We start from the raw sequence: 21,011 nt of genomic DNA on the forward strand, positions 1-21,011 counted from the left end.
GCATCTTTCATTGAGGTCTAGGCTTAGTCTTACTCAAATCTTGGAGAAAAAGGTGGATTTAGGGTTTTTCGCCCTGGACCCTCTGGAAGGGTCAGGAGCGATTTTTCTTGTTTAGGCTTACTCCATCATTTTAACTCCAATCCACCTCACAAGGTTAGGCAATGATCCTCTTCATTCACTCCACCCAAGCTTTGCTTGTTCTTGCAAGGTAAAATAGGGGTTTTTTAGATTTTCGCCCTGGACCCTCTGGAAGGGTCATGAGTGATTTTCCCTCTCTGACCTAGAATCATCAACTTTTGAAACAAACAATTACTCATCAATGGTCTTAAAGGTCATTTCTACCTTGGTGTATCCTTGCCTTAGCACAAACTTAAAAGGAATATGTTGATTTTATGATTTTCGCCCTGGACCCTCTGGAAGGGTCAGGAGCGAATTTTGAGTTTTAGGCCTATTCCTTCATGCTTTTGAATTCAAATCACTTCTAAGGCATAGAACATCATGCCTCTCTCCCATCCAAGTCCTGAAAACCGAAATTTCATCTTGAAATGCAAGGATAATAGGAGGAATTGGAAATTTCGCCCTGGACCCTTTGGAAGGGTCAGGAGCGATTTTTTGTCTTGGCATCGAAATTCTCATCCTTAGCAATCCAATTCGACTTTAAGGCAATTCAAACGTCCTCTTATAACCATGCCTAAGCTTAGCTTAGTTCAATCTTTTGGAAGAAAAGATAGGTTTTAGGATTTTCGCCCTGGACCCTCTGGAAGGGTCAGGAGCGAAAATCCTTTTCTAGGCTTGGTTGCTTCCTCTTGACCATCTCAATTATCTTCAAAGGACAAAACATACTTCCTCACATTCATTCAAACCATAAAAACCAAAAAGATTGTTTTGACCTTGCAAGAAAAAGGTGTTTTTAGGAATTCCGCTCTGGACCCTCTGGAAAGTTCAGGAGCGAAATTCACAATTGTGCTCAATTCCTTTACCTCTTGATAATTTCTTCCAACCTCAACATATTCCCAGGGGCAATTCCTTCTATGTTTCATCTTATCCCCTACTTGTCTTAGCAAAATTTGATAGCAAAAAGTGTTTTTGAGAAAATTCGCTCTGGACCCTTTGGAAGGGTCAGGAGCGATTTTCACCATTTTGACCAAAATCCTTGATTTTTCACCTTGAAACTTCTTTGCTAAGCGGGATTTCACCTTTCACTGTGCTAGGAATAGGATTTCATATCCAAGAAAGGCTAAAAAAATGGGTTTACAAGGAATTTCGCTCTGGACCCTTTGGAAGGGTCAGGAGCGAAATTGCCTTTCTTGGCTAAAATCTCCGTCACTCAATGCTATCGAACACTTTTCAAAGCAAGATCATGTCCATTCCTCTTTTCAACATGCTTTGGGCATCAAAATTTGGTCAAGGAAAGAAATGAGGTCTAGGAGGATTTTTGCTCTGGACCCTCTGGAAGGGTCAGGAGCGAAAATCATGGTTTGGGCTTGATTCTCCCTTTTTCCAACTCAAATCACCTCAAGAGGTAACTAAACAACATCCTTCACCCAATGGATAAGGTCTTAAGCCAAAACAAGGTTAAAAGAATAGGCTTGCAAGGAATTTCGCTCTGGACCCTCTGGAAGGGTCAGGAGCGAAATTCACCTTCTTGGCTAAAATCCTTCATTTTCATCACTTCTAAACATGCCAAGGGTTCCAACATGCTCATTCTTCCTTTCATCATGCCTTTGACACTTCAATTCAACCAAACCAAGCAAGAAATACCTCCTATAAAGTTTTTCGCCCTGGACCCTCTGGAAGGGTCAGGAGTGAATTCCTCAATTTAGGCTCAATTCAATCATCATTTCAAGTTGATTTTACCTCTCAGGAAAAAGACAGAGGTAAAATCAACTACTCCTCCTTCATCCATGCCAATCTTGACTAGATTTTTGCAAAAAATAGAAGGATTTGAAAATTTTCGCCCTGGACCCTTTGGAAGGGTCAAGAGCGAATTCCCTCTTTTGGGCAAAATCCTTCATTTCTTCATGACTTCCAAACATACCTAAGGGTTTGATCCTGCTCATTCTTCCTTTCATGATGCCTTAGGCTCCTCAATTTGATCAAACAAGGCAATAAATGCCTCCTATAAAGATTTTTGCCCTGGACCCTCTGGAAGGGTTGAGCGAAAATGAGGTTTTAAGCAAAATCCTTCATTCTTCATGGTTGAAACTTCTTCAGGAGGCAAAAGGGAGTTGTTCTTGTTTCACTCATGCCCAAAACTTGACCTTTTTCATTGCAACATGGGAGCTATTGAGAATTTCGCTCTAGACCCTTTGGAAGGGTCTAGAGCGAAATTCACCTTTCTTGTCCAAAAATCTTCATTTTGCACGCTTCCAAATCTTCAAATGTATCAAATGATGTCCAATCTTCATTCCAAGAGATCCTGCACATGAAAAGTTAGCCAAAGTTAGTGAAAAATAAGCTCCTGTATAATTTTCGCTCTGGACCCTTTGGAAGGGTCAGGAGCGAAATCTTCATTCCAGGCCAAATTGCTTAGTCTTCAAGTTTCAAACCATTTCACAAGGCAAGGTTAGATCATTTTCAGGGCTAGGAACCGGATTGCCAGTCTACTCAAAGCAAGAAATTGTGTTTAGAATGAAATTCGCTCTGGACCCTTTGGAAGGGTCAAGAGCGAAAATCCTCTTTCTGGCATCATCTTGTTCTTCAAAATCAATCAAATCCCTCTCCAGGCAAGAATATATCAATTCACCCCCAATCATGCAAAAACTTAGCCAAAATTGTGAAGGAAATCCAGTCTACAAAGATTTTCGCCCTGGACCCTCTGAAAGGGTTAGGAGCAAAATTGACATTTTGGGCTAGATGTCACCTTGATCCACTTCATTCTCCATTTAACTTTAACCAAATCAACTCCTTTTCTTCACTGACTCTGCTCAGCTGACTCAGACCCGGAAACAAACAGGACCCTAACAAGAAAAACCCTCTTTCAATCTAGACCTAACCCGACATGAGACCCATTCACCCTGCCCTTGACCTAACCAACTTGACTCCCCTGAAAGGCATGTTTCATTCTGGCGATCTTGAAGTCTCAGGCAGATGACTAACAACCTCCTAAACCAGACTAGACTTAGCCTTGAAAGAAACCCTAAAACGAGCTTCTAAGTTTTAGCCCTAATCTAGCTAGCCCAGGCAGACCACTCACTCACTCAAAATCCTAAAAGCAGAGAGAAAAACAAGCAAAGAGAAAGCAAAACGAAAAAACAAAAGAGGGGGTCCCCATTCTAATGGGGCGATGTGTGAAATGTTCACAACACAAGGCAATCTCCAGGGTTCATTTCTCTCCATCACTGGGTTAGCTCATCAAAATTTTGAAGGAAATATTGCATTTTCAAGAATTTCGCCTTGGACCCTTTGGAAGGGTCAGGAGCGAAATTCTCTCCTAAGCTCAAAATTCTCATTTTTGAAGGTCCAAAACCTCTTCAACGCATTTCAAATGGGTTGTTTCATTGAGGTCCAGGTTTAGTCTCACTCAAATCTGGAAGAAAAAGGTGAATTTAAGGTTTTTCGCCCTGGGCCCTCTGGAAGGGTTAGGAGCGATTTTTCTTGTTTAGGCTTACTCCTTCATCATTTTGTCTTGAATCCACCCCTCAAGGCTAGGCAATGGTTTTCTTCATTCACTCCATCCAAGCTTGGTTTGTTCCTGCAAGGTAAAATAGGGGTTTTTGAGATTTTCGCCCTGGACCCTCTGGAAGGGTCAGGAGCGAAAATCCTTCTCTGGCCTAGAATCATCATTTTTTGGAACAAACATCCACTCAAAGGTGGTCTGAAGGTCAATTTCTAGCTTGTTTAGCCTTGTCTTAGCACAAACTTGAAAGGAATGCACTGGTTTTGGATTTTTCGCTCTGGACCCTTTGGAAGGGTCGGGAGCGATTTTTAGGTTTCAGGGCAATTCCTTCATCCTTTCATCTTCAAATCATTTCCAGGGCATGAACATCACGCCTCACTCCCATCCAAGTCATGAATAGAAAAATCTTGTCTTAAATTTGCAAGAAAAGGGAGAATTTGGAAATTTCGCTCTGGACCCTTTGGAAGGGTCAGGAGCGAAATTCCCTCTTGGCTTCAAAATTTTCATTCTTAGCAATCCAATTCCTCTTCAAGGCAATTCAAAAGTCGTCTCAAACCCATGTCTAAGCTTGGTCTAGTCCAATCTTTGGAAGAAAAGATAGGTTTTAGGATTTTTGCCCTGGACCCTCTGGAAGGGTTAGGAGCGAAAATCATGTTCTAGTCTTGATTGCTTCTTCTTGACAATTTCAATCATCTTCGAAATGCAAAACACTCTTCCTCACACCCATCCAAGCCATAAAAACTAAAAAGTTGCTTTGACCTTGCAAGGAAATAAGTGCTTCTAGGAATTTCGCTCTGGACCCTCTGGAAGGGTTAGGAGCGAAATTCACCATTTGGCTCAATTCCTTCACTTTTTGATGATTTCTTGCAACTTCAATTCACTCCTAGGGGTAATTCTTTCTATGTTTGACCTTATCCCATACTTGGCTTAACAAAATTTGATAGCAAAAGGTGATTTTGAGAAAATTCGCTCTGGACCCTCTGGAAGGGTCAGGAGTGATTTTTCTAATCTTGACCAAAAATCTTCATTTCTTCACCTTAAAAATTCTTTGCCAAGTGGGATTCCATGTTTCATCATGCCAGGAATAAAGTGTCATGTCCAAGAAAGGCTCAAAAATAGGCTTACAAGGAATTTCGCTCTTGACCCTTTGGAAGGGTTAGGAGCGAAATTGCCTTTCCTGGCCAAAATCCTTCATTTTCTTCACTTCTAAACATGCCCAAGGTTTTCAACGTGCTCATTCTTCCTTTCACCATGCCTTTGACACTTCAATTTGACCAAACTGAGCAAGAAATGCCTCCTATAGAGTTTTTCGCCCTGGACCCTCTGGAAGGGTCAGGAGCGATTTTAGGTTTTAGGCTTATTCCATCATCCTTTCAAGTTGAATTCACCTCTCAAAGGAAGAAAACACTATTCCTCTCTCATCCAAACCAAAACTTGACTTGACTTTGCAAGAAAATAGGTGATTGAAAAATTTTCGCCCTGGACCCTCTAGAAGGGTCAGGAGCGAATTTCCCTCTTTTTGGCAAAATCCTTCATTTCTTCAATTTGAAACTTCTTCAGGAGGCAAAAACAAGCTATTCTTCTTCCATTAATGTCAAAAACTTGACCTTCTTCATTGCAAAATAAGAGCCTTTTGGGAATTTCGCCCTGGACCCTCTGGAAGGGTCAGGAGCGAAATTTCCCATTTTGTCCAAAGTTCTCCATTTTTTCATGCTTCCAAATCTTCAAGGATGTCCAATCTTTCTCCCAAGATACCTTGCACATCACAATTTAGCCGAAGTTAGTGAGAAATAAGCTCAAATAAAATTTTCGCTATGGACCCTCTGGAAGGGTCAGGAGCGAAATCTCCATTCCAGGCCAAATTGCTCAGTTTTCATGTTTCAAACCACCTCATAAGGCAAAGCTAGGTCATTTTCTAAGCTAGGAACAAGATTGCAAGTCTATCCAAGGCAAGAAATAGTGTTTAGGATGAAATTCGCTCTGGACCCTCTGGAAGGGTCAGGAGCGAAAATCCTCTTTCAGGCATCATCTTGCTCTTCAAATTCAATCAAATCCTTCTCCAGGCAAGAACACATCAATTCTCCTCCAAACGTGCCCTAGAAAGCATCACTTAGTCAAAAATGAGGAGAAAAAGAGGTTCACAATGATTTTCGCCCTGGATCCTCTGGAAGGGTCAGGGGCGAAATTTCCCTCTCAGCTTGATTCTAGACGTTTTGAACTCCAATTTTCCTTGAAAGGCAAACACAAATTTTCCTTCATGCATTTCCATTGAGATCCTGCCTTTAATTACCGACTCTGCTCAACTTACTCAGCTCGGGAAACAAACATGACCCTGACCAGAAAAAAAACCTCTTTCAATCTAGACCTAACCTGAGATGAGACCCATTCACCCTGCCCCCTGATCTAACCAACTTGACTCTCCTGAAAGGCATGCTTCATTCTGGCAATCTTGAGGCTTCAGGCAGACAACTAACAACCTCCTAAACCAGACTAGACTTAGCTTGAAAGAAAACCTAAAACGAGCTTCCAAGGTTTAGCCCTAATCTAGCCAGCCCAGGCAGACCACTCACTCACTCAAAACCCTAAAAGCAGAGAGAAAAACGAGCAAATAGAAAGGAAAACCTAAGGCAAAAATAGGGGGTCCCCATTCTAATGGGGCGATGTGTGAAATGGTCACAACAGGACGGCAGGACGAGTTTCCAAGACAACAAAGTTTTTTGCCAATTTTGGGGATGGCGTGGGGATGGCGTGGGGACGGCAAAGTGGACGGCTATATAAAATATAGGGAAAATTTAAAATATTCAGGGAAATTTAAAATATTCATATGAAAAATAGATAAAGCATGTATATATACATTATATTCATATGAAAACATGGATAAAGCATGTATATGTACATTATAGAACCTTAACATGCCACATTTGTGTTCAGAATTCATTGTCAATACTCGATATGCATTCATAATTCAGAATTCATTGTCAATACACAATATACATTCATAATTGAAAATTCATTGTCAATATGCCGGCACTTGTTTGCATGTAGTTCATTGTTTCTTTCTGGTTGGAGGATATTTGGATAGTCTTCCATTACTATTATGACCTACAACTACTTCTTTATGCACTACAAAATTTTGGGTGTTTGTGAAATTCATTACCAAGCTTTTATTCATATTTCTAAATGCTTTTGGCTATGATTCAGACCTGTTTACCTTTCATATCAGTGAAAAGTCCAATATTGCAGACCTGCAACCATGTTTTTATGCACTACCGAGTTCTAAGTGTTTGTGAAATTTATTACCAGGCTGCTGTTCATTATTTCTAAGTGATTTTGGAAGTGACTCAGACATGTTTACCCATCATATGAGTGAAAATTCAGTTTTACAGACCTATAAATAAAATTAAATAATGTTTTTTTTGAGAATTTGAGTCTTTTATTTTTTTAAATGTGCTGGGGAAAGGGGGATGGCTGGCCGTCCCCGGGATGGTTAGGGGATGTCCCAGACGTCCCCAACCATATTGGGGACGGGGGGACGTCCCCTTTGAGAATCACTGCCATCCCCATGTTTCCGGGATGTCTCCCACAGATTTTGCAATTTTTGGAACGGCGGGGGGACGTCCCCAAGTCCCCGTAACGTCCCTGGTACAGGGATGGGGGATTTTAGCCCAGGGACACGTCCTTGGGTAACGTAGTAAAAATGCTATATGGTTTTGATGTTTGGGGCCCTAGCTTGGGTTCTTGTGGCTGGGCTTGGGCTGAGAGTGTTCAGACAATTATACTTCATCTTGTGTTGTGCAAACAAATGGTTCCTCAACGTATCGTCTATGCCAAATTTCTTCCCAAGCTCTCCATCTTGAGACTGTCCAAATTTACATGGTTTATGCACCACTTTGAGCCTTGGAGTAGAATTCCTCTTTAGGCCAGCCTAGGCACTGTTAGTGTTTTAATTCACACCTTTCAGTGCAACACAAAATGGAACGGGTGTTTGGTAGAACTGCTCTTCAAATCAGAAGGGGAAGCTCCCTTTAAATAAAACTAATATGAAACCAATCAATATTTACTTACAATTTTAAATCTTTACAATTATTTTTGGGGTGATTCACATTCATGCAGATTAAAATGTAAATGCATATCTTTTGGTTTTGACTAGGGTAAAAGGCTAACACGGTCTGTCAACACTAGTTAAATGATTTTATACATTGACTGAAAATAATTCCTAAGGCTAGATGCTTGCGTTGTTTAGCTAAATACAGAGATTGAACACTACACGTATACATTCAGATTGAATAGGCTAATACATAAAAACACAGTGGCTTTGGTAAAGTAAATGAAAGACTGGGTGCCTAACCACAATATCCAACATTGAAAAGACCTACAACATGAAGCTTGCAAATTTGGTAGAAGGTATTTAATTAAGCTCAGCATACAACACATCTTCTCAATAATCACTTAAAGCAAAGATAGACAAATCAATCATATTGAGCAAAATCTGGAACCTTTCGAAGCATAATCATTCACACTTCAACAACTTTAGATAATTATGAATATTTGATAATAAGAATTCTACTTTAAACATAATTATCTAGCCACAGACTAATCAAAACCCATTGGATCACTGATTGAAATTTATAGATGACCTGATAGGCATCATTACATGCTAAACCAAGGTTTATCATTCATGAAAGATGAGAAAGGGCATGCTTTGATCCCAACAACCATGAGTGTTTGTATACTTTGGATGTCAAAAAACACCCTGTTATTGATTCATATCCTATTAATGCGATAAATCTTTATGGTTACTATTTATTAAAACTTCCCACTGGATTAAATGGGAAAAAGAAAACACTTAAAAATTCAACAATTTTTTTGAATTTAGGTACTGCCGCTGCTCTGCATTAAACATCTGCTGATATCAGGCACATATTTCTTGACAATTCGTTAGAAATTTGCTGAACTTGATATATTCCAGAGGTCAACACAAAAAAGGACAACTGCGTATGTGATGTATATGTTGCTGATGTGAATGCTAGGATATAATTTTGCATTTATAAGTCACAAATATAACTGCCCTATTGATAAAATCTCACTGTTATGACTGAATCCTGTTGCTGATATCATTAGTATGAAACATTCGCTGGAAAACCTTTACAGTTTTCTGTGAGTGAGGAACTACACTCAGCCTTATCAACATCCAAGTTTGGTTGGTTAGCATTGTAAATATGTGCTGTTTTTTTAAATAAATTTTCGAACACCAAGAAGAAAACTACAAAAAAAAAAGAGAAAGGAAGGTGCACTTTCCTAACACAGTTGCAGTCTTTGAAAGAAAAACAGTTCTCAAAAGTGCGTCTTTCACATAGGCACACTTTATTCACTTTGCCTGCACCCTTTATCATTAAGATAGTCATATAAAAAGTGCAGTTTATCAGCCTTTGATTCAGGCGCACCTTTTAGACCTTATCTGCAAATCTGCACCAAACATATTTTCTTTTAGCTGACTGGACTGCTTTGACTTGTCTTTAATCTTCCTCTAAAGCTGATGTCACCTTTATTTTTTGTTTTTTTAGTGAGTTCATAGTTGGGTCCTCAGCTGCTGCGGTCTCTTTTTAAACCCTTTCTTTGCCCTGTCCTGAATACTGCTTCCTGACACTGCCCCTGTTTTGGCTGCTTATGCTTCATTTAGTTGTTTTCTTCTGTTTTTAACACTTGATCGCTGTCCTTTTTCTTTTTCTTAAGATTTTCTTTAATTTAGAGCCTTGAAGTCTCTAAAAAGGCTGATCACAGCTTTAAAGTTTTAAAATAATTAATAATTAATAATTAGTTAATTAAAAATTCATAAAAATTAAATATACTGACAATAATAATAATAATTTATAATGAATTTTTAATAATCTTAATTGAAACTATCAACTAACAATTAATAATAAATTGTTAATTATTTATTATTTATTAAAATTAAAATTGACAAAAAATATGAATGGCCGGTGTTTGGACATTTTTTGGATTTTGATATGACATTTTGATTTTGCCAGAAAAATGACTTTTCTTGACTACAATACAATTTATGATTTGATTAAAAATGGCTTCTTCAATTATGATGATGAAACATAAACAACTCATTTGGTGGTGACGATGGAGTTTCTTGTACCACAATCAAGTTTTGGATTGATTAAATAGGCACTAGCATTGCGACTCACTGAAGTCCACTTGTTCTTATAGTCTCTTGGCATTTCTCTAGATTAGCTCCCTCTCTTCAAGTACTCTTTATGTGCTCCTTGTCATCTTCTTCTAGGGAAAGAGGGGCTTAATTGATTAGTTAGAGAAGACATTTATGTTAGGTATGTCCAAGGCACTTCGACCTCCCCTTTGACTTTTTTCAGCTCCAAATAGGTTTTCTATGTTGAGCATTTTACACAGGTTGATGTTGTTTGATTGACATATCTTCAACATCATTGGTCTCATAGTTTGAGTATTCTTGATGGTCAGTTGTAGGTGTGCTCTCATTAGCTTTGTGTTTAGATGGACCACCATCTTTTACAAAGTGAAAGGCTATGCTGCCTTTGTTTTCTTAAGGAGGCTGAATGGAGGAGCTTTTTGTTTTCTAGTGCATTAGGTTTAAGTTACACATTTCACACTATCAATTTTAAGCATCAAGCCAAGTTGAAAGTCTTTATTTTTTCTATCGTTCACCCTTTTTTGCATTTTGTTGTTGCATTTTCAGTTTTAGACTTTTTAAATTCAAAATCTAAAAAGGAATCTTTTTTGTCTTTTTTTTTGTGAAAATTTTCCATGCAATTTTGTTATTATATTTCAAGAAAAATTCTTACATTTTTGTTTGTTTTGTTGCTTACGTTTTTAATTATTTTTTCCATTTTTTAATCTTTACATTTTGTAGGATTTACCATTTTAATATGTTAAAAACTTAAAACCACAAAGGAAAGACCCTTTTTGGAAGCATGGTAGGCAAGACACTTAGAAAGTTCAAGTTTTTGCACACAAGTTCAATTTTTTGCAGATATCGTGGTGTGGACTTTCTAGAAGGCATTAATCACCTCAAATACCACCTTTTTTGCATACCTAAATGTGATGTTTCATTGTGCAAAAATGTTAACGTTCTGAGGGAGGTGACAATGTAATTGAAGTCCTTTCAAGAAAAAAAGGAACAAAGAATAAGGTAAAACCAACAAATCACTATGACATAAACTAAAATAATGCCCGATAGTGGATTGATTTTTGGTAGCATTGGGCTTGGAGCTTGTAATTTTAGGAATTGGTTTCTGACATGTAATGCTCCTGGTTGTAAACCATTGTTAGAACAAAGACAACCACATGGCAGTAATTTTTGTGTGTTTAGATTCCTTTATTGGCAAGCATTGGTTGATGCAATTCTTGTGGCTGGTTGGGGGTTCAAAGCTCTTTATATTGATGGTCCCTAGGGACCAATTTTGGCAGAAAAGGTGGCTGATGTACAATTGATTATTGATTAGCAGGAGGCTATCAAGAGGAAGAGGGGTAGCCTTATCATGTCCAATGGATGGACTAATAGAAAAAACATGTTGTTGGTGAACTTTTTAATATCATCTTTGGGTGGCACAATGTTCTTGAAGTCAATCTGAAATTATAATTGATTATTTGATATTTACAAAGGAGACGAAAGCTTGTTAAATAGAGAATACAAGATGATCTTTCCATAAAGGAAACAATCGAGAATAGAAACACGAAAGGCAAAAAGGAAACTTCCTAAAACTAACTAAAGATGAAAGACATAAAAGGAAGTTTCTAAATACTAACTAAATGACTAAAATGACCATTATATCAATTTTACAATATTATTTTAATACCCTCCCTTAATGGTCATCCTACTAACTACCCTACATAAGACTTGACATAATTTACAGGTCATTTGGTCACGAATTCGAATCTTATGCTAGCACTTTTTGAACCTTATACTCAATACATTGCATTGATCTAATTGTGGAGGACATTGGCAAAGTAGAGTGGATTAGACATATTGTAAAGCATGGGCAAAACATTTGCAAATAGATTTATATTCATGCTTGGGTACACTCTTTCATGAGAGAGTTCATAGATAACAAGGAGTTTGTCTGACTTGGTGTCACTTGTTTTGCACCCTGATTCATCACTTTGTATTCTTTGCTAGAAGCAAAATCTTCATTGAAGAGAGTTTTTGTTAGTGAGCATAGAATGAGTCTTCCTACTCAATAATTACAATTGGTATCAATGTGGTAGATTGGATATATGATGAGACCTATTTTTAGACTCTTGGAAATGACACTGTAGATGTAATTCTTTTAAGATTTTCTTTTTTGTTTTCAAATGTTTATAGATTTGTTTTTCCTTTATTTACAAATAAAGGTTTAAAAACAACTTAAGTAACTATTTGAATTTTGACTTTTTATAGGTGGTTGAGTCATTGGTTTCTCCTTCATATTGTAAGGATTAAAACCAACAATGAGCTACATAATGAGTGAATTGAATGATCTAGGGAGCATATTAGACATTTCTGCAATAGCGTGGTGTACAAGCATTGTTGTAATCATGGATGGATGGTGTTCAATGAAAGGACCATACAACCATGCAGCCGAGAGTTGACACGACAGAAATATTTTTGAACAGAAAGAAATTATCATTGATTCAACATAATAGAATGACTACAAAATACTTATTTGCTTGCTACGTACTTTATTATCATCTCACATGCAAATATATCAACAAATCAAGAACAAGACCCCATTCCTAACTCTATAATTGCCTAATTGTGTTAACTTCCCATTTGTGAACTATATACTTATTAATTGGCTCTCAATGAATGCAAGGGATGCTTATATATTTAATCCAAGCCTTAGGAATACCTAGTTGATGATATCTTTCGGTAAACTGATCCAACGCTATTGAAGTTTGGATATGTTGTGGATAAGGCATTGCTAAATTGTAGGGCTCTATTTCAAGCCAAACTGAAGTTATGTGGTGAAATGTGGTAAGGTTTGCTGGGATGCTCCTGCATCAAGCATGGGCTCATTTGGAATATCATAGACAACCTCATAGGCCACTTCATGCTTGTGTGTGCCTATTCAATCCAATATTACAAGTTTTCGAGAGTTTCAAGGTTGACAGGGAGGTTATCAAAGGTATCTACCTTGTAATTTGAGGTTATGGTGAGGGCAAAGGTAGTATCCAAGATTTAATTCTACAAACAAGCACCAGCAGATCTTTTTTATTTTTGGGACATGCAAGTTAATAAGGACAAATTCTTGGCTTGGTAAAATCTGCATTCTTTGAAACATTGATTTGAAATTAAATATTTTCCATCTTTATTATTAAATGTTGAATTTTTTGTATTTGCAAATCTTATAAATTTTCATTTTATTGTTGTAGATGCATGGTGGGAAAAGTTTGGCCTTAAGGCAGGCAGTCTTTAGAGGATTTATATCTAGGTGTTGGATCAACCATGTAATACTTTAGGGTTGTTGGAGCAATTAAAGTATGTTTGAGTGTATATACTCCAAAACGTGCAACAACTTGTTAATACAAAGGTTGAATGACTTTGTATTTGTGCATTGTAATAATATTTTAGATGCAAATGAAGAATTGACCCTTGTGGAGTTGGATGAGTATGATCAAACATCTCAATGGATCACCAAGGGTGGTGACCCCATACTCACAAGGACAATGCATGAGTTGATTAGGTTGATTATGAGGCAAAGCTTTTTGTGATGGAAGAGTAGGTATGAGTTCGTACAACTAGAGATAAAGAAGTTGCCAAAGATCACACTTGAAGTGTAAAGAGGATTCTACCAAAAAGCCTTGGTCACAAAACAATGTGGTACCTCAAGGGTAGAGCACCACAACATGCACATGGTGGTAAGATGCTTGTATATGATAATTGGAATGGGACAATCTAGAAGATAGATCACACATACCACAATCGATGTTTGTGGGCCAAGATGCCCTAATATCCAACATATGCACAAATCTAATTGACCAATATAGGAATCTTTGACCTTTTGTGGGTCTTCTTAACTTACAATGATATTCACCTTCTTTATATAGACTTCTTCCTAATGACACAATGGAGGGTTAGTAAGCCTCCTAATTACCTAATATAATTCATGACCCAATATATAACAAAATTAAGGGATTTGTGCAACTTGTCGACATCTCTATCCACCTAAACACATTATAATATCATACCGCCAGGTTCATAGCATCCCATTTCTTCACATGTTGCATTCTCAAAATATGAGAAGAGGCCAAATAGTAAGATTGATGGAAATCATTGTAAATATGATGCTATGTCCTATCATCCAACCATCTATAGGTGATCTTTACAATGGTGTCAATTTGCCCATTTGATTCCATTCTTAATTATAGTATGTTTTTTTCTACCACAGTTTGCCATTACTTCTATGATGCCACTAAATGTTGTAATTGCTTCTTTGATTCCATGTAGATCCATAATAATTGGCTTGTTGCTTCTGTGTAGTATCAACCTCATTGATGGTTCTCTTTGGTACTCATGCCTCTCACAACGATGTGCATACTTATATATTTCATCCTTTGCTATTTGTGGAACTTCCTTTGATTTTTCAGCATTTGTTGCTACTTGCTTTGTTGACTTACGAAGTAGAAATAGACTTTTCCTCGTTTTTCTTTATATTTGGTTTCTCTTGTTTGTCCTTTGATTATTTGGTGCACTCTTTAGTAGCTTCTTAAACTTTCCATAACTTGACTTTCCTTTGGTCTTCATTACGTGTAATATCCTATAATGTAATTTTTTTCCTTGTTTACCAAAGTGTAATGTCCCCACCTTTTTAGCATCTCAGTGGAGTTCTTAGCCTTTACATTCTCCGAAGGCTAAGTGGAGAAATAAGGAGAAATTGATTAAATTAATTTTTTATTAAGTCATTAAATAAAATAAAATAAAAAAAGGTGACTTTATATTTAATTAATTTAATTAAAAGTGACTTAAGTGATTTATTTAAATATTTTAATGTTATTATAAAGTTATAAAGTAACTTTATAATAATAAAGTCACTTTAATATTATAATGTGTGAATATGTCTTTAATCCCACATTGGCCAAGAAAGTGTTCGAGCTCTCATAAGAAAGAATAAAAAGGGACTTAAGAGCTCATTTTATATCATCCATCCAGAGAATTGATATTTGTTTGTTATGAACTTGGGAGAAGAAGCCAAGGGTTTCTGATTCAGTCAGCCATTGGAGAGCGACAATTCTTCAGTGTTGCAACCATTTGAGGTGGTGAAATATCCACTGAATTTGGCATTTCAGGAGAGCTTCATTCTGGAGTTCTATTTGGGCTTTAAAAAGAAGGGAAGACATCTAGGGTATGCAGATTTTCGAATATATATCAATTGCAGACCTACAGTTTCATTTGGCAGCCATTAAAAATCAGAATTGAAGCAATCATTTCAAGATACAATTGCTGCTACAGTACCCGCGCTACAGTAACCGCGCTACAGTACTCGCGCTACAGTAATCCGTGAATAGTGAAATGCTACAGTGGTGTGAATAGTGACGTGCTACAGTACTAAGAATCAGGCATTTAATTGGCAAATTATTCGTAGCTACAGCAGGAACGTGTTTAATTGGCAGTCCATTGAAGAGTGGAGACCATCATTTGCAGCAAGCATTTTACATATCAGGTTCTCTAATTTTGCTGTCATAAGTTTTGGAAATTACATGTTATACCTTTGTAACTATTTGGTGTGAGAATAACTAATAAAAACTTCATTATGCTGCTGCCACATAATTTCTAGTTTGCATGCCAAGTGTTTGATGATTTGTCAAGCAACTGTAGTTGTTATTTTTAGTTACTTATATGCATCAAAATCAATTGGCATATCACTTCTATGACATTGTTAGTCAATCTTTCATGGTTAGAGGCATTCAAAACATTAATTGCAGTGTACAAGACCCAAACAATACAAACAGAAAACTCATAACAGCAAGTACAGACTTTGCAAGACAAGTGTTTGACAAAATTCCCAAGGGTAGAAATCAATGATTTAAGGGCAAAGTTAGTAAGGGTTCTTACACAAAGTGTCATGGTTTTATTTTTCACATTTTGTTGTTCCAAAAACTCTAATCAAGGATAGCCAAGAACAATTTCTAACACATCCATATTTATTCAGGGAGAGCTTTAAATCTTCAAAAAATATCTACACAATTTTGACTCAACTAATATGTTGGATTTAATATAGAAAATTAATAGAATATTCCCTACAAATTTTCTTCACATTGCGCACAATAAACCCAAAATGCATTTGAGAACCATATCTAGCAAGATAGCTAAATTTAAATCAGTGTTAACAAACTTGTTGGAAAGCTGGTGAATATAATTAGCCCCAAATTGTGTAGGCCTAAATGAGCCTTGCTATGTGGAAGCGTAAAACCTTAACACTAACAATCCATGGCCATATGTATTCCTTTTTAATAGTAGGTAAAAGTTTAGAAACCTCTTTTATTGCACTTCCAGTTGTGTGTGCTGTCATGCCCTAAGTTGCTGTAGTTCAAACTTTATCCCAAAAATGCATATAATAAATTAAATTTTTTTTTTTTTTGCGAAAAGTGTCTTTTATACCAAAATTGGGTGTGTTTTTTTGATGATTATTGGCAGGAAAAATGTGAGTTTAGGCTAGTTTTTACTGAAAAGTTGTGACGTGCTTTTACCAAATCTGACAATGATTTTTTAAGCGAATAACTTGTTGCTGGTTCTAGCACACGTACTTGGAAGTTTTGTGTGTACTTGCAATGATTTTCCTATGTTTAAAATAACTTGCTCAATATTGATGATCAAAAGTTGTGTTTTGGACTACAACTTTCTTATTTAATCCTTCAACTTTAGTAAAACATTTGTTGGAAAATTTGCAGCCACTTGGAAAGATACAAATGATCTTAAAAAATTAGGGGTTTTTCCTCACGTTTGCCCAAATGTAACTCTCGTACCACTTGGTAAGATCCATTCATATAATACTTACAACAGGATAATGTAGAAGATAGATCACACATGCCACAAAAGATGTTTGTGGCCCAAGATGCCCTAATATCAAGTATATTCAGAAATAGAATAAATCTTTTAGATTTGGTAACATTATATAATTCTCCTTATAGAAGAATCCATTCCACATGATATCTCAAAGAGATCCTAAACACATATCATACTCTTTATATCTCTTACAATTGTATTTACCTTCTTTTTATGTACATCTTCCTAATAACATAATAGAGGGGTAAACCATCAAACCCATGTAGGCCTCGTAATTACGTAATATAATTTATGACCCAATATATGAAATGATAATTCGATGTTGTAATTAATTAAGGAGAGGAATACTCCTTATATAGGAAATTACAAGATGATCTTTCCATAATGGAAATAGCCGAGACTAGAAACACAAAAGACGGAAAGGAAACCTACTAAAACTAACTAAAGATGAAGGACATAAATGGAAGTTTCTAAATACTAACTAAATGACTAAGATGACCATTATATCAATATTACAATATTAAAATAATACCCTCCCTTAATGGTCATTCTACTAACTATCCTATTGAAGATGTGACATAATCTGCAAGTCATTTGGCCACAAATGCATAGAAAGCTGCCCCCTTATCCTCAGAATGCTTTGCGACATGAGCTTGCTGTTGAGACCCTTCCTGGTTCTGCAGAGCTTCTAGATATGACTATTGTTCAAAAATTTGTGCAAAACACCAAAAAACACAAACATCCTCTAATTGCGGCTGAAGCCCTTCATTGTGCAGTAAAACCAAAATCACGTTGTAGCCATTGTAAAAAAAACAATCCATCACGACAAAGAAAACCCTTACGAAAACCTTCACGTGGCAAAAAAACAGACTTCACGCAGTAAAATACCCCAGAAAACAGCCATGAAACCCTTGCCGTGGGAAAAAGAACCAGTCGTGGCAGACTAACCCTTGATTTTTTTTCTTTAAAAAATCTGCGATTTTCCTTGCTGAAAACCCTTGCACAATTTCCAGCAGCAAACCACGTTTTTCATTAAAAAACGATTCAAAAAATTTCTGGAAAAAAAACTCCAGGTAGCTTACCCACAAATTTTAATTGAAAAAATTCGTCCAAAAACTTAGAGCTTTAAAAGTGAGTTTTTTTTTTTATGTTTTTGCGTTCATTTGGCGTAATTGAGGGAGTGAAATATCTCATGAAGGGTTTTTTTGCCAATAGAAAAATAACACCCGATGCCTATATAAAATAATAAAAGTATTTTTGGCCTCACAGGGCGCTACCCCTTGACCCCGCAAGGGGTGATGCCCCTTGACCCCAACTTGGGGGCGCTGCCCCCAAACCCCCGTCGAAAAATATAGGGGGAAATTGTGTTGATGGAAGTAGTGAAAATTTATCCTCCGAGTCTGATTAGGCTCCATATAACAACATAATTAGCATTGAATAAATCTGGGTATTTAGATTTAGTATTTCAAATTTGAAATATTGCGCGTTTGTAGATCATATGACATTTGTAATGTTTCAATTATGGCTCTTATGTTCTCTAAATGCATTAATTTCTTTATGTTTTTTTGTAAAACTACGGTTTTATTTTTGCCAAGTCCTTGCCGAGTCTTTCGCAAGTCTTTCACGAGTTCGAGTCCGAGTCCAAATTTTTGGTTTGCCGAGTCCGTGGCGAGTCCAAGTTTTTAAACTTTGATATGACCATTATATCAATATTACAATATTATTTAAATAATAGAAGTAACTTAAGGGATGTTTGCCATATGTTGGCATCCTTGTCCTCCTAAATATATTATAATATTATATCCCTAGATGCATAGCACATGGGAGGTCTTAGGTTTGATTCATAGTTGGCTTGTAGAGAATAATATGGCATTAGAGCTAGAATAGGAGCCCTAAGTACCAAAGTATGGTTAGCAGGGTTGGAGAAATAAGCCACATTTGAGCTGTAATAAGATAAGCTGCACCCAGGCCATAATAAGGAGCCCACCAAAAATTCCTAGTCAGAAAAGGGTTGGTGGCTCAATGGTAGAACACCCTAGCTTGTGCATGGGAGGTTCTAGTTTCTAGTCCTAGTTGGTCCATGGAAAATAACACATTTTACTTATTTCTTTGGTTACATGTGTATGGTAGATCTTGCTGATTGGTTTTTGTTATGTATTTGAAGTTATTTTAATATGATATACAAAATAATAAGTTTTTTCTTTAGCATTGGCTATTCTTCAATGATCTTTTAAATTTGCCAATTTAACCAAGTTTTTGCTGAGTTTTGGCACCAAGTCTGAGTCTGAGTCAAAAATTGGCTTGCCAAGTTTTTGCCAAGTCTAAGTCTTAACACTTTGCCATAGAGTATTAATGCTTGTCTATTTGTACCTTCTTTGGGTTGTTTATTGTCATCAAATTTTTATTTTTCCTTTCTAGTAAATATTATCTAATAGTAGTATTCCAATAGAAAATGCTAAATGTTGTTTTTATAATCTTAATTTGGTTTATTTATAAGTCTATCAGTTTACAAATTTATTGATTTTGTGCTTCATCGTTTAGAGATGTAAAATGATTATCGTGTGACCATTGTCTCATAATTGACAAAGGTTTACAAGCTCTTTATCTTTCGTGCATTCTTTCAATGAAATCTCTGATTAGCTTCTGGTCATGTTAAACTTGTATACAGGCGCTGAACAACTGGGGCCTTGCATTGCAGGTAATGTCATCATGCCATATGGATCCATTTTCTTGTTAAAATCTTAAAAACATGTTAAAGATTTGAACTCTGGATACTCTTATCCTGAAATCAGAAATATCTTCCAAGTATAGAAGTGGTGCATTTCTCATATGTTTGTATTGATGGTCAGATGGAACCCAAGGAAACCTTTTTGATTATTACTGTCTGGGAACTTCTATACTGCTATGCATTTTGAATGTCTTTGTAGGTTTTACTATAAATGATCATGATTTTTTCTTCTGCTTAAATAACAGAGCTCTATTTTGTCCTGAATTAGCTTTTTTGAACATGCTGGTAATGTGTTTGCTCAAATTTGTCACCTCAGATACATGAATTTGTAAGCATAGATGGTCTACTTCATTCCTGTAAGTAGATTGCATAGTTCATCCCTTGATTTCTTTGTTGCTACTTGTAACCTTGACACTGTACCTCTTTCAAAAGACCATGCTTCTGTTCAGTTGATTTTAGTATCATTCTTAGGCATTCTATCTGACTACTATTCCTCTATGAATGGTGATTGGTCCCCTATAATTGTCAATTATTGTCTCTTGAACCATGAAAAGCTACTAAATTCTACTTCATCATGGTAAGGACATTTGAAAAGTATTCACTTAGTTCAAATGAAACCCCTTCATGTATCTTACATTATAATATTCTTTATATAACTACCATGGCATGTTTTGGGCTTGAGCAAATCTGGTAAGGTTAATAAGGTCAACTGAAGAGCCGAGCACATTAAGGGTAATTATGTACCTAGTAAATAGTTGAACACAGTCTAGTAAGTTTATGTACGTTAACTTATTCTAATTATGTTTAGATAGACTATTGGTAAGGTAACATTAAAGTTTTCAATATTTGATACTAAACTTTACTCATGTAGTGGTGAACATGTTTCCAATTATGAAATCATCAAGCTAGATAAGCTATATGTGTCTATTGCTATATATTACTGTTGTTTGCATGCATAGCAGATTGTGCATTGCTGTTATATCCAGTTTTTTCAATTTTACTTCCATATTCCTATATTTTACTTTCCCACAAGTTGAATGCATGTGATCACTTGGTTAAGGAGAGGACAAGCTCTAAGATGGATGTCATAGACTCTGTACCAGTTGAATCAGAATGCTGATTCAATATGAGAAATAAACACGGAGGCCCAAGACATAAAAATTTAGGTAAATTTTTGAAAGCTTTGAGTGCTTTCCTAAGATATTTAATGTTAAACAATCACAGAAGGGAATGAATGACCTACCATCATATATTCAGAATATACACCCTTGACTGGTCGTGGAACTTCACCAAGGGCAAACTTGTCTGTTGCTGCTGGACATGGGCTTGATATTGTACAGGTCTGCATTTATTATGATCTTTTGTGCATATCGTCTGAGTATATGAAGTTGTCTTGGCCCTTGCTTAGCTGCAGAAATCATATGAAGGATTAGAAATGAATAATTCCTTGCCACTGTACACATTTAGTGCTGTGCATTACTCTGAGCAATCACTCTTAATTCTATTGCTGATTTGCTGGTATATGTATTTCCGCTGTGTGCTAAAGGTTGGACAAAAATGGAGGAAAAGTATTAGCGGACCTGTGCAATCTTGTCAAGTTCAGGAACAAAGGTGTTATTGTGGCGTGGGCATAGAAACGA

General features: G+C 36.5%; 1 protein-coding gene across 1 annotated transcript in view; it reads left to right on the forward strand.

The window, feature by feature from the left end:
• The window catches only part of LOC131077996 (protein HLB1), a 210,563-nt gene that overhangs the window by 120,247 nt on the left and 69,305 nt on the right, over window positions 1-21,011 (forward strand). The window contains exon 7 of the mRNA XM_058015612.2: window positions 19,312-19,341. Coding sequence (XP_057871595.1) covers window positions 19,312-19,341 — 30 coding nt within the window. The remainder of the gene's footprint in view (window positions 1-19,311; window positions 19,342-21,011) is intronic.

The sequence above is a fragment of the Cryptomeria japonica genome, chromosome 5 (genome assembly GCF_030272615.1).
Source record: "Cryptomeria japonica chromosome 5, Sugi_1.0, whole genome shotgun sequence".
Lineage (NCBI taxonomy): Eukaryota > Viridiplantae > Streptophyta > Pinopsida > Cupressales > Cupressaceae > Cryptomeria > Cryptomeria japonica.